General features: G+C 37.6%; 1 protein-coding gene across 1 annotated transcript in view; it reads left to right on the top strand.

Annotated features, from left to right (window-relative positions):
- GYS2 (glycogen synthase 2) overlaps nt 1-18,351 on the top strand; it is a 52,154-nt gene that overhangs the window by 10,022 nt on the left and 23,781 nt on the right. The window contains exons 2-7 of the mRNA XM_039238592.1: nt 93-274; nt 4,691-4,882; nt 7,380-7,562; nt 13,638-13,782; nt 16,443-16,560; nt 16,742-16,862. Of these exons, the coding sequence (XP_039094523.1) occupies nt 93-274; nt 4,691-4,882; nt 7,380-7,562; nt 13,638-13,782; nt 16,443-16,560; nt 16,742-16,862 (941 nt within the window). The remainder of the gene's footprint in view (nt 1-92; nt 275-4,690; nt 4,883-7,379; nt 7,563-13,637; nt 13,783-16,442; nt 16,561-16,741; nt 16,863-18,351) is intronic.

Genomic DNA, 18,351 nt, shown 5'->3' on the forward strand with positions numbered 1-18,351 from the left:
ATTTAAAAAAAATGAAAACTCATTTCCATGTCTTCATCACTTAAAATGAAATACAAACCTGAATGATAAACAGAACTTTTCTTTTTCAACAGTTGGTGGCATCTATACTGTGATTCAGACGAAGGCCAAAACCACAGCAGATGAATGGGGAGATAATTATTTTCTGATTGGCCCCTATTTTGAGCACAATATGAAGACTCAGGTGGAACGGTGTGAACCTATAAATGATGCTATCAGAAAAGCAGTGGACACAATGAATAAACACGGCTGCCAGGTAAGGAAAACTGACTGACACTTCACCCAGCGAGACCTAGTAAACTGTTGTGCAAAAAACAGACCACCATTTACATGACCTCATAAGAGAAGACTATTTATCTCCTTAGGGAAAAGGACCATATTTCTGAGAAAGATGATGAATTTAATTGTAAATAGGTTACATTTGAAGCACCTTGTGAAAACCATCAGGAAACGTCCAGTAGGGTGATAAGTTTGGCGTTCAACAGAAAGTATAGGACAGAGACGTTTGAGAGAAAGTTATATGTGTTTAAATTGTAATTGAATTATGGCTGTGGATAACATTACTCAGTGGAAGTTTATAGTCTAAAAGCAGGTGTTTTGGGGCGCCCGGGTGGCGTAGTTGGTTAAGCGTCCGACTTTCGCTCGGGTCATGATCTCGCGGTTCGTGGGTTCGAGCCCCGCGTCGGGCTCTGTGCTGACTGCCAGCTCGGAGCCTGTTTCAGTCTGTGACTCCCTCTCTCTCTGACCCTCCCCTGCTCACGCTGTCTCTCTCTCTCTCTCTCCTAGAAATAAATAAAACATTTAAAAAAAATAAAAAAAATAAAAGCAGGTGTTTTGAGCCAAACCTTGGGGGAATGTCAACATGTTAGAACACTTATTAAAAAAAAAAAAAAAACTCAGAGATTGTAAAAGTAAAAACACAGCTAGTGATGCAGAAACAAAAATGTGCAAATCTTAATCCCCATAACCAGAAAATATGTTACCTTATATAACAAAAGGATTGTAGGTTTGTGTCCCAAAGTGGGACGATTATCCTGGATTATTGAGGTAGGTCCAATGTAATCACAGGGGTCCTTATAAAAGAGAGGCAGTAGAGTCAGAATCAGAAAGTAGATGTGCCAGTGGAAGCAGAGGTTGGCCTGATGAGCTTTGGAGATGAGGAAAAGGCCACAAGCCAAGGAATGCAGTAGCCTCTAGATGCTGGAAAAGGCCAGAAAACAGACTCCCCTAGACAGTCTGTATGATTTTAACCCATAAGACCTGTTTCAGATTACTGACTCCCAAACCCATAAGGTCATAAATTTGTGTTGTTTTAAGCCACTAGGTTTGTGGTAATCTGTTGCTATCACAATAGAAATAGGTCAAAACAACTGAGGAACAAGTTTCAAGTATGAAGGAGGGACTAAGTCAATGAAGGAGTAAACCAGGGTAAATAGGGTTTAGCAATATTAACAATAGGTCTTTCATGGTAATCTTGCTAAATATAGCTTCGGGGAGAAGAGGGTTAACTCAGATTGCAGTGGGTTGAGGAAAGACTGAATTGTGAGGCAAAGGGTACAGAAACTGTGGCAATGAGATTTTTCTATGAGAAAAAAGGATAATTAAGTAGTTTGCAAATGACATTGTTTTGAGAATTAGTGTTTTATTAAATGTGAGATGTGATCATATTTATATGCCAAAAGGAAACACCTAGCAGACAGGAAGAAGTTGAAAATTCATAAGAAATTAACAAAGGGAATAAGATCACTGAGAATTGGAGAGGGCACATGATCCAAAGCACTATTGAGAGGATTGTTTTCCCCTCTTAGACTCAACCAGAAAATAAAGGATGAATGCAGATAGAGATAAGTTGATCAAGAGTAGAATGGTCTCACTCAATGTTTTGGATGATCTTGCTGAAGTAGGAGTTGAAGGTCATCTTTTGAGAGTTAGAAGGCGAGTGTTAAAATAAGATCATTTGAGGAAGATCTAAAAAAGGAAGATGAAAGAATTTCTGGACATTTTGAGATATACTCATGGCTTTTTAGTGGCACAAATATATATGACCATGGCTTTCTCCAGCATCAACCAACAGCCTGAGTATAAGTGCAGGAAGTTGAATAACTGGGGATTCAGTGTGATTTAATTTCAACAATGGGGCGAGGTGGCACAAGTCCTGGAGGACTTGACTGAATTAATGGTTGAAATTGATGGACAGTTGTATCTGAAATGAATAGGAAAGGAAGCAAAGCCAGAAAGGAGGCAATGATGTAGGGAAAAAATGGAAAGTTCCAGGAACAGAGGTCTTGAAGAGAAAAAAGAAGAACATATACACTGAGAGAAACAGAGTGAGTGAAAGAAGTGGAGGTTTAGACATTGTGGGCAAGTAATAATTCTATTATTATTATTATTGTATCAGAGGAGGAATAGTTCGGGTTTTGATGAGGATAACAATGCAGCCATGAGCTTGGGTGGCTGGAATGCCATGGCATGAAGTTCTTTGAAGTTAATAAACTCAGATAACTATGAGGTAAATGTGTAGGAAAAAATCTTGGATTTTGAAGTTGCCCAGAAAAAGATGGAAAAATAACCAGATGATTAATAAAAGAAGGAAAGGTAGTATATTTGGATCAAATTTCAAAGATTTCTTTATACACAAATAATAAATTTCAGTGTAGGCGTACCTGCGTGGTCAATCAGTTAAGCGTCTGACTTCAGCCCAGGTCATGATCTCACAGTTTGTGGGTTCGAGCCCCATGTCAGGCTCTGTGCTGACAGCTCAGAACCTGGAGCCTGCTTCAGATTCTGTGTCTCATTCTCTCTCTGCCTCTCCCCAACTTGTGTTCTGCCTCTCTCTGTCTCTCAAAAATAAATAAATGTAAATAAAAATAAATAAGTAAATAAAAATAAATTTCAGTGTAATGAAAAAACCCCAAACCTCCTTCATACTCATCCCAGGAATATAGTTTCTGGGGGCAGAAAAAAATGAGAAGCCCTCATTGAGATGTCCATGTGGGTAGGAGCATCTACAAGTTGTGTGCAAGCCTTAAGATGGAGAAGATTTAAATGAAGAAAACTTGAGTTCCCACAGAGCACTAGGGAAATATATCATAGTGAGTGGAGCATGTAAAACATAGGAAAGTGAGAGAGGAATGCCCTTGGTACTACTGGGGTAAAATAATAAGACTTTGGAAGGGGCTTGCATTTAAAGCTCTTGTGAAAGAAGAGGGAGATGAAAAGCCTAACGGACTGACTGATCCCAAGTTTCTAAATGTATTCTGATGTACGGATGTTTCTGTTACAGCCAAGAAGTCACTGGAAGTCAATACAAGCTAGCTTACATTCTCTAGTATCAGCACTTCTCTATGATCTCAGCTCAGTGTATCATATGCCACATATTAGTATAGAAAATCACATGAATTTAGGCCACATATTAGGCTAGAATATTACATGAATTCAACTATTCATTGAATGAATACATAAATTAATGAATGTCCCAAAGAGAAAACTATTCAAAAGTTGTTTGTGACTCAGGAAAACTCAGTCTGGAGAGGGGGTAATGTCATAATAAATGTTAATCACAATGGGAGCAACTGACAGATAACAGCGGTCTTTCAAAGTTATTTATCCAAGACTTGATGGGAGAAAAATTACCATGCATTCCCGAGTCCTGAGGAAGAGAATGATGATCAAGTGGGCTTTCAAGCTCTCCAAATTCAGCTTTGGGTGGAGTCACAAGTGTCAATATCTAAGCAATATGAATACATTCAGCTTAATAGAGAGGCCTGAATACTCAATGAGAGGCTCTTAGTTTTTGCCAATTTCCAAGACGCATTTGATGTGATGTATGGAGTTGCATACCATGAAAAAGGAGAATAAACATAAAATAAAAGTCAAGACAAAAGAATGAGTAAATTACTATAAAAAAATAGAAGTCAAAAAGAAAGTTAAAACTTGGATATATGGTGATTTTAGAATTACAATTGGGAAAAAAGTGAGATAGCTAATACATTTAAACTTGCACAAGATAAAACAGGAATAAAAGACTTCAATTTGAAGAATGTAAGAGGATTAGACTTTGAGCTGCTAGATTAAAGAGATAAAGTATCTTGGGCAATATATTTATTTAAGACATCTGGCAGCAACCACACTGGGAAACACTTCGTGTCACATTTTTTTTTGATAGGAGGAATGAAAGAAATCATATACATTTGTCCTTAGAAACACACTTTTCTAGCATGACATATTATAACAAGTTCTATTGGGTATAGGGAAATAAGTGACACCATACACACTATACCCCACTATAGATTAAAGATACAGACCAGTTCATCTTATGGCTCTATCATAAAAACATAGACCATGATATTAAATCCTAAATCCATGAACTCAAGGTCACAGGAGGGTAATGAGAAACAGAAGGGTAGAGATTACATGATCTAGACACTTGGTTTTTAACTGACCACATTTGATGAAGAGTAAGAGCTTAGAGGTTCTAGATGAATGGAGGCAAGCCCATTCCATCTTCAGGCTCAAATATCAGATGCTTTGTGTTACCACTACAGTTTCGTACATAGCTTGCATTGTCTGCTGTTGAGTCTTAAATAAAGTTTATATACTCTTAAGCATAAACACCTTTTTCTCCCTTACATTGCCTGTTATTACTGCAAGCCCATGTTTTCTTATATGGCAGGTGCACTTTGGAAGATGGCTGATAGAAGGGAGTCCTTACGTGGTGCTATTTGACATAGGCTATTCAGCTTGGAACCTCGACAGGTGGAAGGGAGATCTCTGGGAAGCATGCAGTGTCGGCATCCCTTATCATGACCGAGAAGCCAACGATATGCTAATATTTGGATCTTTAACTGCCTGGTTCTTAAAAGAGGTATAGTTTATCATATAGTCATACAACAGAGGAGGAACATACCTGTGTTCTGTGGCCAGCAATGACCCCATGATTTTGAGATTAAGCTAAATGCAATGATGCCATCATGATTGTCCTAATACATTTCAAAAGAATCTGAGAAAAAGTTATCCATCCTTTAACTAGATACTAGCCTTTGGAATGGTTAATGATCATGCTTATTCATTACTACCTGATATCAGATTTAAACATAATGATGTGCATAAAACAACCAATTATATTGCTTGATACATAGATGATAATATATATACAAGCAAGCAACAGTATATACCATGCACTATGTATGTGAATTCTAGACTTATGGGAGTAGAAAATAGCTTGAAATATTTGCTTTTGTTTATGCACGAGTACTTGTGCAACTGCAGTGGCTTTTAGATTTCATCATTTTCTAAGGCCTGAAGTGATCTCAGCAGGTGCTAAGGAGTCCATAGTAGCAAAATACCCACAAAATGGAAAAGAGATTAAAAAAATAAAAAACCAAGAGCAGTAGAAATCAATTCTTGTGAAATGAGCCAAGCCTTCACTCTTTTAAGTTCTCAAAGCATGGCAGGAGTACTTCTTTGCATTCCTTGCATTACCTCAAAAATGACTATGCTTAACTTAAAAATCAGATGGTGAAAGAAGAACATCCCTAGCAAAGTGGGGGTGTAGTCCAAGGACAAATCACAGAACTGCATGCTTGGCAGTGTGTCCCCTTGATCAGCCTTTCTTACCAATGAAGTCATTTCCAATAGCCACAAAACGTCTTGAAGTCAAGAGGAAGGTAGAGGGGCAGTCCCATTGCTTGTGTTAGTGACAGAATTAGGAGAACAGGGTGAGGGTGCTGACAAGATCCAGCTTAATGACAATCAGCAGTCTTGTTTTAGCATCAGTTGGTGGAAGCAACTTTTCTTCTGCAAACTGCTTCCCTGAGCCACTGACCCCAGGACTGAGGTCAGCCTCTGTGTGTGTGTGTGTGTGTGTGTGTGCGTGTGTGTGTGTATGTGTGTGCCCTCTTCCTTTCTCTTAAAGGGAACTAGAGAAAAGCGAGAAAGTAAAGCCCCAATATTCTCTAAAATAAAGTCATTTGAGAGACAGAAATTTTCTTTGATTCAAAGTGTAAATAAAGACATTGACAAAAGTCCAAAGCTGCTGGGCAAGCCCTGTTTCTGCAGTCATCTCTTGGCTGCCATCGATCTGTGCAACTGTTAATAACTGTGAGGAGTTATTACTTCATTACTTTTGAAGAGCAAGTACTTTAAAATACAGAGGTCCTAGCCTAAGTCAGTGATTCTCAAAGAGCATTTCCATGGACCACCAGCAGCATTACCTGCAAACTTGTAAGACATGCAAACTCTTGCCCCCAGCCCAGAATTATTGAATTAGATTACCTGGTGATGGGACCCAGCTATCCATGCTTAACCAGCCTTTCAGGTGATGCTGATGTCCCCTAAATGTGAGACCTGCCTCCTTGGGTAAATTTTTGACTTCCCAATTCTCTGCTCAGTTTCCTTGAATGCACATGCTTTGCATTATCAATTCTACTCCCCCGTTGAGGAAGTAGGCAGTCCTAAGAGGAATGGAATATAAATATTAAATTTCTGTAAGGGTGAAACAAGATAACTTTAAGACCAAGAAACTGACACCCTCCCTAGTTTTAGATCTATACCAGAATTAGACCAGGGTCCTCAGTATGTTACTAAATTAGGATTTGCTTCCAAACAAGTTATTAGCCCCCTTATGCCCAGTTCCATATTCTTTTTTTTTTTAATGTTTTTTTTTTTATTTATTTCTAGGAGAGAGAGAGAGAGAGAGACAGCGTGAACAGGGGAGGGTCAGAGAGAGAGGGAGTCACAGACTGAAACAGGCCCCAGGCTCTGAGCTGGCAGTCAGCACAGAGCCCGACGCGGGGCTCGAACCCACGAACCGTGAGATCATGACCTAAGAGAAAGTCGGACGCTTAACCGACTAAGCCACCCAGGCGCCCCATCCATATTCTTAAAATAATATGTTAGTTAAAATGCTTTGGGGTTCAAAGAACAGAAAATCAAAATAAGATTAATTTAAAACATGAAGTCATTTATTGTTTGTTTCAAAAGAAGCTTGTAAGCGGGTAGTCCCAATTGATTCAGCTGCTCAGTGAGTTCTTCAAGGATATTATTGCTATTATTCATTCATCCATTCAATGAATATTTATTGAGTGCCTCCTGTGCATTTGTTCTCTGAGGCCCCTCTATAGATATAAAAAATAAATTTGATCCATTACTACAAGGAAAGATTATGCCATAAAAATACGTGGGCTTTATGAACATGCAGTTAAATCCTATAAAACAATTCTGCTTGCTAAATCTGTGCACATCGTGTTTAGCTCTCTTTAAATTTTGCTAAAATTTATAAGCATGATAATTTTACTTATGCTGTGGGCCATGGGCAAGGTCAAGCTTTGCTAACTGTTCTAAATGCTTCTTCTCTGATGTAGGTGACGGATCACGTAGATGGGAAACATGTCATTGCCCAATTCCACGAATGGCAGGCGGGAACTGGACTGATCCTTTCCCGAGCTCGGAAGCTTCCTATCGCTACAATATTTACCACTCACGCCACACTGCTTGGCAGGTATCTCTGTGCAGCAAACATTGATTTTTACAACCATCTTGATAAGGTAAATAGTCCTTTCTCCTTCCTCCCTCACCACCAACTTTCTTTCTGATCCTTGAAACTGAGAGATGAGAAGTATTGATCTTTATATTTCATCTGCCAGCCAGATGGCAGAAATGCCCTTTTAACTATTTAATATTTATGACAAAGCCGCCCCTGAGGTGACAGAGAGCTGATGCAGTTTAACTTTGTTCAGAGTGCAGTAGAGTATTGTGGTGACAGCCCAGACGGCTACCTACTTTGGAGGAGCAGATCCAAGACACAAAGAGGCATGGTGGGTGTAGGTGGGTTGGACTCCTGTCTACCCTGAAGCTGAGAAACACCGTGATGATGCTGGATCCACACAAGCTCTGAGTGACAGCTACAGACCAAGGGTGCTAGGCATACAACTTGCACTATGGGTCTTCCTCTCTCCTTTGAATGAATAAATGGTCAGCTTTCTCCTGTAACTCTGCAATGCGTAGGTGGAGTTTTTGTGGCGGAGCGGAGGAGGGGGGAGGTTGAGTAAGACAGGTTATTTAGAACAGGGGTGTGGATCCTTGGTGACCAAACCTTGGTGACCAAACGGTTGAGTTTCCTTTCTTAGCAGACTGCCCAACTCTATGACCAAAGTCATTCAGTCTTGACTTTTTTTTCTTTTGTTTTCTGTCAGTTAAATCAGATTAATAAAAGTATATTCTTTATATCATCATATCAATAATATCAACAAAGCATTTGAGTACCACAACGTCAGGATTTTACAGATTTGTTATCAAATCAACTCAGTATTTTAGTGTCCTATTTACTGTCAGGAAAATTAGGAAGTTGGAGAGTTGACTTCTAAAGACTTTCCAGAAAGTTCTCGGATTCTGTGGAACAGAATATGTGCATGTGTGAGTGGTGTGTGAGCGGTGTGTGTATGTGTGTGTGTGTGTGTGTGTGTGTGAGAGAGAGAGAGAGAGAGAGAGAGAGAGAGAGAGAGAGAGAGAAGGTTTGTAATACAGGAACACTTAGATAATGGTAGTAGAAGGCTGTCCTACTATCCCAAAGACACTCTGAGTGCAGGAAAGTTCTTTCTGACAACCTTTAACATTTGAAAAGCAATGTGTGGTCCTAATGAGAGCTTTTCTATAAAAAGGTCAGACTAACCTAAAGGTCAAATTGTAAACATAAGATGTACATCCAAAATAAAGTCACCAAGGAATTCAGAAAGTCAGATCAGGGAAATTTCCTGATGGTATGTAGTAATGGTAGACTAATAAGGGCAAACCAGTGATCTGTAATAAGCTCAGCAACCCTTTTTCCCAGAAAAGAGCAGACTCTGATTTTTGTGAAAGAGAAAATACTGGAGAAGCATGTCAAGTACTTTACTTCAGAATAATTAAAACCATTATATAGTAACAGTTAATAAAAACAACTAATAAAATGCATTGGATATTAATAGTTGCTTTTAAGTAAAAATGATTACAGTATATAGTTACATAATTCAATTTTATCCTTTTAATAAAATATCCTTTTATATCATACTTTCTTCAAATCTGATAAATCTCACCAGTTTCAAGCTCTTCACTTGTTGAAATATGTGAACCTAGTCAGCCCCAGCCTGTCTTTCTAGTAAAATATCGTGCCCAGCAGTGTAACTATAGATCGTAAGTAGTCAGGAACTAGATTTTGAGTTAAACTTCTAATAATTTTTCACAGAAAAAGCCCCCATAATCATTTTCTAAAGCAGATCCTCCCATCCCATGCTCACGATTGGCTTAGAATTTGAATGTTGCATAATAACAACAAATTGTATACATGAAAAATTTTTTAAAAGTTCAATATAAGAAATGAGTCATAATTTACTCTTTGATGCAAGACCGAGAGCAGTAAGCTTTGAATCTGGCAAATAAACATAGGGAGAAATGGGAACAAGAATAAAAGTACCCAACTGTTATAAAAACAGAAAGAGCAGGGACACCTGGAGGGCTCAGTCGGTTGAGTGACCGACTTCAGCTCAGGTCATGATCTTACAGTTTGCGAGTTCAAGCCCCATATCAGGCTCGCTGCTGTCAGCACAGAGTTCAATTCAGATCCTCTGTCCCCACCACCCCCCCACACACTCCCTGCCTCTGTCCCGTTTTCACTTTCTCGAAAATAAAATAAAAATTTAAAAACAGAAAGATAGAACTATTTTACTTAAATTTTAATTGCTAACTGAAAACATGTTTAGTTAATAGCCAGTTCACAAGGACTTTGATGTTGCTTTAAGTTTTTAGTTAACTCTGTTGACTAAAATAGCATTTCAACCATTTTCAGCAGCATATCAATCTTCTGAGACTCTCCAAGAAGATATTTCAAAATTCATTTCTATTGCTCCAGCCATTGATCAGTTTTCCTTCAACTATAATGGCTACATAACTACTGCTTAAATATATATACATATATATATATATATATATATATATATATATATAGCCACTGATTTTCTTATGTTTTGGGCTCTCTTTCTTTGATGATATCAGAATTTTCTGGATGGAAACATAAGGATAGTGTTGTCTGGGATGAAAAGACAGTGAAAGAAACCATAGACGATTGCAGATGGGTTTTAACTCTTCCGTCTGACCAAGTTTTGAGCTCATCGCCTTGAATCATTGGGTTATCCTCCTCTGTCACTAGACTGTGCTTTGCTGACTTACTTGTGCTTTGCCTCATTTTTTGTTCTTTTTTATACATCTTCTTGAATTTAGCAAAAAGCAATGAGATACATAAAAATGTAGGAAAGTAAGATCCATGGTCAAAATACCCAGGGCCAGATATGTCCTTGAGGTTGGAATTACCAGATGGAGATTTTAACAGGCTGTCATAAACATGCGGGAAAGTGAACAATATGTATAAACACTTAGAGTTGCTATAAAGCATGGATGTGGCCAGGCATTCTGCAGGCTTGGAAGGTAAGGTACCCCATAGGACCAGGAAAAAGCACATGCCTGTCTTCGTGGAGACTTTTCACAGGATCAGCAGGCCTCTACTACCCTCCCCTTGTATATCTGCATACTTGGTGTGCTCATTTAGAAATCCTATCTTCTTATCTCTAAATGTCCAGATGTTAAACATTTCCCCATATATGAAATTTTACTACTCTCTACAATACCAACAGAAGCAACAACAATAATGATGATGATAACTAAAGTTATTGAGCACTTTCCATGTGCCAGGTGCTTTTCTAAGCATCTGATATGTGTTATCTCATTTAATCTTTACAAAAGCTCAGTAACATAGGAAACGTTTCATACTTTTTCCAGAGTTATCTTTCCTAAACATAGACCGTCTTCACCATATGTTTAAACGAGCCCTGTCAGTGTTTTCCATTTCATACAGGACAAAGGCTAACTTTCTAGCCTTGTCTGTTGACTCATTATGTCTCCTACAGTCTATACTCTGCTATAGTGACATCAGATGCAATTTTCCTGCACATGCTATTTGACTTTATATTTTTTTTACTTAAACAATATTTATTTGTTTTGAGAGAAAGAGAGAGAGGGTGAGAAAGGGAGGGGCAGAGAGAGAGAGAATCCCAAGCAGGCTCTGTGCTGTCAATACAGAGCCTAACATGGGGCTCGATCCCATGAACCATGAGATCAGGACCTGAGCTGAAATCAAAGAGTCAGATGCTCACCCGAGTGAGCCATCCAGGCGTCCTGCTATTTGACTTTATGTACTTGTTTAGTTAATTTTTCAATCCAAAATAACCTCTCCCCAAATTAAAATTTCATGTCCCAGTTCAAATCCCCTTTTATTCATACAATCAAGTTGGAGATACAAAGATTAATAAATCATGGTCCTTGCTTTGAAAATCTTACATTCTGGAGGTGATACTGAGAATGTAAACACTTGCATAGTATGAAATATGTTTCCCTATTCTCAGTCCCACTGTGATCCTATGTCTTCCTCAGGCACTTACCTATATCTGTCTAATTTTAACCTGTTTTCTCACTAATTTATAAGCCCTTTGAGGGCCACAGAAATAATAAGTTAATCAACAAGTGTTGGTTGAATGAGAGATTTGACTGAGTAAAAAAGACCAACGATATACGCCTTTGGGAAAACTTCAGCTGATCCAAGGATGCCCTATAGAGCCCTGCTTCAAACATTTTCAGAGAAATAGTTGCAGATATTACAGACAAGAAAGAATGCTTTAGGACTTTCCTTGTTGTTGTCTTTAGAATCGTCTACTTAGTGTTTTTCAGTGTTTTCTTCTATATGGCACAGTAGTTACTGGGACTGACTTGGTTGAGCTGGAGTCTAAATGTTCTAAAAGCAGGAAAGGGCACAATTTTGAAGTCAGACTGATTAGGGATCAGTTTAGGGCTCTGCTAAGACACTTAATAGGAATGTGATCTTGGGCAGTTTCCCTAATCTCTACAAGCATCAATTTTCCTCTCCACAAAATGAAGACGCAATACAAGGCTTAGTGGCTTAAGAGGATTAAATATGATATCCTGCTTAGAAGACAGCCCAGTGCATACTGTTGAGCTTCTAATAATCTTTATTGTGGAAAGCACCCTGCTAATATAATACCAGAAACTTTATATACTTTTCTCTCTTAAACACAGCTAGTTTCATCCACAGTTATGTGAGACATAACATTCAGAAACTAAACAAAATGGCAAAAGCCCACAACTGTTGCCAACTATTTAATCAATTGTTTGGTGCTTGGCTTGTTGGTTTTAAAGTTTTTTTTTTAAGTTAAGATACCCAGAATAATAGATGATTGCACAATTTAACACACCATCCCATTAAAGTAACCGTACACCCTTTGAAATTATACAGTGATAGGAGTTACATAACCCCAGAAAACCATTGGTCTTTCCTCTTTGCCAGAAATCTTTTCAGTGAATTAAGAGTGGCACTAATTACCCTTATTTTCAGTATCAAGTTTAGTGTCAGCTTTGTTTCTTTGCTTATGGGTAAAATATGATAAGGACCTTGGGGAAAGTAATTAACTCAATATTTATAAAATGTAAGGTAAGTTAATAAAATTAAGATATCAAAAATTAAGAATTCTAAGTAATTATAGCAAAGTATAAATATTCATGTAAGGATTAAGTAGCAGTGTAGAAGCAGAAAGAAAGTGAATACTTTTTTTTCCTCAAATGTTTATTTATTTACATTTGGAAAGAGAAGGGGTAGAGGCAGAGAGAGAGGGAGAGAAAGAATCCCAAGCAGGCTCTGTGCTCTTAGCCTGATGCAGGGCTCCATCTCATGAACCGTGAAATCAAGACCTGAGCTGAAATCAAGACTCAGGTGCTTAACCGACTGAGCCACCCAGGTGCCTCTGAACAATACTTTTTAAAGAATGAGTGGCTGGGGGCACCTGGGTGGCTCAGTTGGTTAAGCGTCCAAATTTGGCTCGGGTCATGGTCTCATGGTCCCTGAGTTCCAGCCCCGCGTCGGGCTCTGTGCTGACAGCTCAGAGCCTGGATCCTGCTTCGGATTCTGTGTCTCCCTCTCTCTCTGCCCCTCCTCCACTCATCCCCTGTCTCTATCTCAAAAATAAACATAAAAAATTTTTTAAATGTAAATAAATAAAACAGAAGTGGCTTTACATTTTAGTAATAGGTTTAATAAAAAGTTACTATTACTTTTTTGTGGTCATAAAACTTTACATAGCCTTGAGGAAAAAACAGTATGAATATATGTAATTTTGTTTTCCTTGTGTAAATGGATCAGTACAGCTGATCCTTAAACAGTAGAGTTCTGAACTGCACGGATTCACTTATGCACAGATTTTTCCAATAAATACAGTATTATAAATGTATTTTCTCTTCCTTATGATATTCTTAATAACAGTTTCTTTTTTCTAGCTTATTTTACTGTAAAAATACTGAATATTGAACATACACAAAATATGTGTTAATCAACTGCTTTCATCATTGGTAAGGCTTCCGGTCAACAATAGTCTACTAGCAGTTAAATATGGGGCAGTCAAAAGTTAAATGCAGATTTCTGACTATACAGGGGGTCAATGCCACAAACCTCCATGCTTTTCAAGGGTCAATCCTATGAGCAAATGTGTATGTGTTTTTGCTTTTTCTTTATTTTTTCTTTTAAACAGTTTAACATAGACAAAGAGGCTGGGGAAAGGCAGATTTACCACCGGTATTGCATGGAGCGAGCCTCTGTCCATTGTGCTCATGTGTTCACCACAGTATCTGAAATAACAGCAATAGAGGCAGAACATATGCTGAAGAGAAAGCCTGGTAATTATTATCTCTGAGCTTGTCAGCAATCTTTTAGTCCTGAAACATTATAGTCTAAAAATTTTGTTTAAAACAAAAATAAAATAAAATAATGGAGGAAAAATTGCATTCTCTATTATCACCCAGATCTTTATACATAGTTTAATTCTCAACTTCAGTAGCTTTGCAATAAAGTGAACATTAAGCTATATCTACAAGACAGTAGTGTTCAGTCTATGCTTGAAATGGGCCTACGCCCTAGGATTGTCACAGTGACTTGGTGGATGTAAGCCAGTTAATTTTTCTATTTTAAGGAGATAAAAGTTCAGAATATATCAGAAATTTGTGTGAGACTATGCCAGTCCTACATCTTATGACATTGCCCCTACTGTTTTACTTCTCCCAAGACCTTGAAAGCAAGAAATGGACTCTATGGATTCCCCACAGTGATTTAAAATGGTTTAAACCAATTCCTGAAGCCCAGCTAAACCCTTACCATGAGACACTGGAATCTTAGGACCTATTCATACAGTGTTACCACTGAGTCTGTTATTTGCTACCAAACAGTCCTAATTAATATATCCTCTTTCTTTAATCTTTGTGATCTTATCTCTGGATGTCTTTTTTCTAAACACTAGTTGTTGAATGTCTACAGGAGGTATTTCAAGGTGCTATATAATCAAAAAAAGAATCCAAGGAATTTGAATAATGACAGAGCCTTTATTAATAATAAAGAGCCTATGCTCTCCTTTTGTGTTTCCAAGTATTCTCTAGCCTTTGGTTGGATTCTCACTGTCATGTCCCTTACAGAAATTGACTCCATCAACATTATTTCTTTCTTGTATCTTTCTTGTTTCTGTGTACAGTATCCTTTTCTGAGCTTACAAAAATGCTTGTTTTTTTTTTCTATTTTAAAATAAAACTTTTATTATCTTGAAGCTACTATCCTATCTAATGTCCATACAGTCTCATCCTTCCTCCTGCTGCCAAATATAGCTTTGTTTGTGAAACAATGAAAAAAATTCCAGAGGAAGTAAAAGGGTATAAAGGGAATAAAAAGGTATTCATGTACATTCTGGGCTTCTATATCTTTTTGGACAATACAGCTGACCACCACAGTGGATAAAGGCATAAACCTCAGAGCCAAGCTGCCTTGTTTTTAAATCTTACCTCTGTTACTTTATAGTTACTTTGATCTTGGTCAAATAACTTAACCTCTCCACAGGCCAGTTTCTTCACCTGTAAAATGGAGATACCAAAATAACTTACTTCTGTGGTTTTATAAAATTAAATTAATATTTATCAAATATACTAGAGTCTAGCACAGGGTAAACACTATATAATGTTATGGAACGATAAATACATTGTAAGAGAGGATTGTCTACTATCCTGATCACACTATACAGTTCATCTAGGAATTATTCATGAGGGCTTTTACTAGAAACCTTGGCAACCTAAAATCGACTCTGCTTTGGTCAGGTATGCAAAGGAGTATAGCATTGCCCAATTACTTAGCAAAAACTCATAAGAATCAGTGGTTTGTTGTTGTTGTTTATATCAGAAATGACTAAGAAGCCTGAGTTGATTTTGTGAAACTGTTTCAAAAGGGAGTTTGTTGGGGCACCTGTGTGGCTCAGTTGGTTACGCATCTGACTTCGGCTCAGGTCATGATCTCGTGGTTTGACGATTTGAACACCACATCAGGCTCTGTGCTGACAGAGCTCAGAGCCTGGAGTCTGCTTCAGATTCTGTGTCTCTCGCTCTCTCTGCTCCTCTCCTCCCTCTTTCTCACAAAAATAAATAAATATTTTTTAAAAATTTAAAGGTAGTTGTTAACTATAAAATACCCTGCTAAATGGTGGCATATTTATAATTCTGAATCAAATCTCATATGTAGCAAAAATCCCCACTGCCATATGTTAAAATTTTTTGACATAGCCTTTTCCTTTTAATCTCATTTGTTTTTACTGCTAGTAAACTGCTAAATGCAACAACCCATGTATTCAAGTCAGTAGGTAGTTCTCATCCTGTACTCTGAGTAGTCCCTATCTTTCTTGTCACAGACTTATATTCTGGAAAACCAAAAATGTCTTGAGTAAAATCTTCTGGGAATTAGAACTAAAGGCCTACCTTTCCAGTTTTCTGAGTGGACAGAACATTTCCCACATGTTTGGTCAAAATAAGATTCTAAGAGGTAGTTCAGTGTACAAAATCGTTCAAGACACAGCATATGGAGGCATACCACATGGATTCTACTCTTACTGACACTTGTGTTCTAGGACAGATTCCTTAACACCTCCGTGCCTCCGTTTCTACCTCTGACAATGCAGATAAGAACACCTACTCCATTGGCTTTTGTAAGGATTAAATGAGTTACATTTTAAAGCATTTAGAACAGTGCCTTCTGCATAGTAAGCAATCAATAAAGGAAAATCATACTAATCATTGTTAGTGCTTTTAATTTGATGTTTCATTATACTAGTTAGTATTAGTTTGGTCACACACTCCTGATATCCTATTGCAAAAATTTATTGTGAAGTGTTATGAATGTTTAGTTCTGTGATTGGAAATAGAAATGTTAATAGACATATAATTTTATATATGTAAACACACTGTTTTTCTACAATGGTACCCTCTCCCAAAAGAAGATATTTATGATGATTTTATTTTTGCTTTTCCAGATGTAGTTACTCCAAATGGCTTGAGTGTTAAGAAATTTTCAGCAGTACATGAGTTTCAAAATCTACATGCCATGTACAAGGCCAGGATCCAAGATTTTGTTCGTGGTCATTTCTATGGGTATGCTTTTCTTTATTTAAAAAAAAAATAGTACATGTTTTAGGGACCTATGCCATAGAGAAAACAAGATTGTTATAGTAAATGTTTATCTTTCTCAGCTCCATTGAACTTTAACAGAATTCATTTGTACATTTTGTTGCTGTTGCCTTATTTCATTTGAAACTGTTCTGTTTTGTTTTAGTCATCTGGACTTTGATCTTGAAAAGACTTTGTTCCTTTTCATTGCTGGGAGATATGAGTTTTCAAACAAAGGAGCTGACATCTTCCTAGAAGCCTTATCCAGGTTAAATTTCCTGCTGAGGGTAAGAACACCCTAGGATACCATGTACTACTTTTATAAGAGGACTTCCTTCTGTGAGAAGTAAAGAACATTCTGGTTTGTTAGGATGTTTTCAAGAGAATACGTGATTTTGAATACTTCAAATGACAACCTTATTCTAAAAAGGGCTCTGGTCTTTCACTTTACTTATTGGGATTGCTACATTGTTCACTTGTGTATTTACATGATCAGATAATTTTTTTTTATGTTTTTTATTTATTTCTAGGAGAGAGAGAGACAGCGTGAGCAGGGGAGGGTCAGAGAGAGAGGGAGTCACAGACTGAAACAGGCTCCAGGCTCTGAACTGGCAGTCAGCACAGAGCCTGATGCGGGGCCCGAACCCACAAACCACGAGATCATGACCTAAGCGAAAGTCGGAGGCTTAACTGACTAAGCCACCCAGGCGCCCCCATGATCAGATAATTTTTAAAGAGAGCCACAAGCTTATGGTGTTATGTTTTAAGATGACATTGTAACATTTCTTCTTCTGTCCCAAGAGTTAACCAGTTGAAAGATAAATATGAGGAAATCAAGCAAATACAGAACAAAACTTGCCATTTTTAACACCAAAGAAGACTGTAATGGAAGATGAGGCTTGGTATATAGCACCAATAGGCTTCCTGATATTGAACTTGCTATTGGACACAGCTATCTCATCACATTGCCATCTTCCCCCAACCAAAGAAGTCCTTCAGAGGAACATGTACCACGCACAGCTGGCAACCAAGCCTTTGCTTTCTGTACAACTAGGTAGACACAAACAAATGCTTTTCCTCTCCCTACTCATTAGCCATGCCTCCTTCCTGAGATTAAGAGTCTTGAATTGTGAAACGAGGAGATGTCTACATAGAAACAAAAAGGAGGGGAAAGGAGGCTCCCACTTCAATGTGGAATCTTTTTTTTTTTTTTTTTTTGCTCAGGAAGGTGGGACTTAATATAAGTTCCCAATTAATCCAGCAATAAAACTTGTGCCAATAGAAACAGCTATACAAAATGGTACCATATAATAGCTACGGATTAAAGTTATTGGCTTATATTCTAATTCTATCATGTAGAAATATAGAATAAATAAGAGTAAGCTACAGAGACATGTGTGGAATTTCAATCTTATTGAGATACCAAGACAATCTAAACTTAACTGAGCTCCGTACTACTATCCAGTTATTTTTTTTCCTTGCTCATAGATTTGTTTTTGCCTTAGAGCAGATATTGTACTAAGTATCCTAAAAGATTTCCTGATACCACATTAATAAGAAAATAATACATTAATAAAAACTCAACTCTGTAAAATAGGACTGAAGACCAGATATATTTTTCTAGAATAGGCTGGAATAATCTTATTCTTTACTATTCCTAGTATGTATTTATTTAACAAGTTTTACAGATGGACTCAAAGCTATATCAAACATATATCATGTTTAGGGACATTATTAATCAATTTATCTATACATTTGTTTAACAGTCACTTTAAA

Source organism: Hyaena hyaena, unplaced genomic scaffold, assembly GCF_003009895.1.
Source record: "Hyaena hyaena isolate Hyena2069 unplaced genomic scaffold, ASM300989v1 scaffold_143, whole genome shotgun sequence".
Lineage (NCBI taxonomy): Eukaryota > Metazoa > Chordata > Mammalia > Carnivora > Hyaenidae > Hyaena > Hyaena hyaena.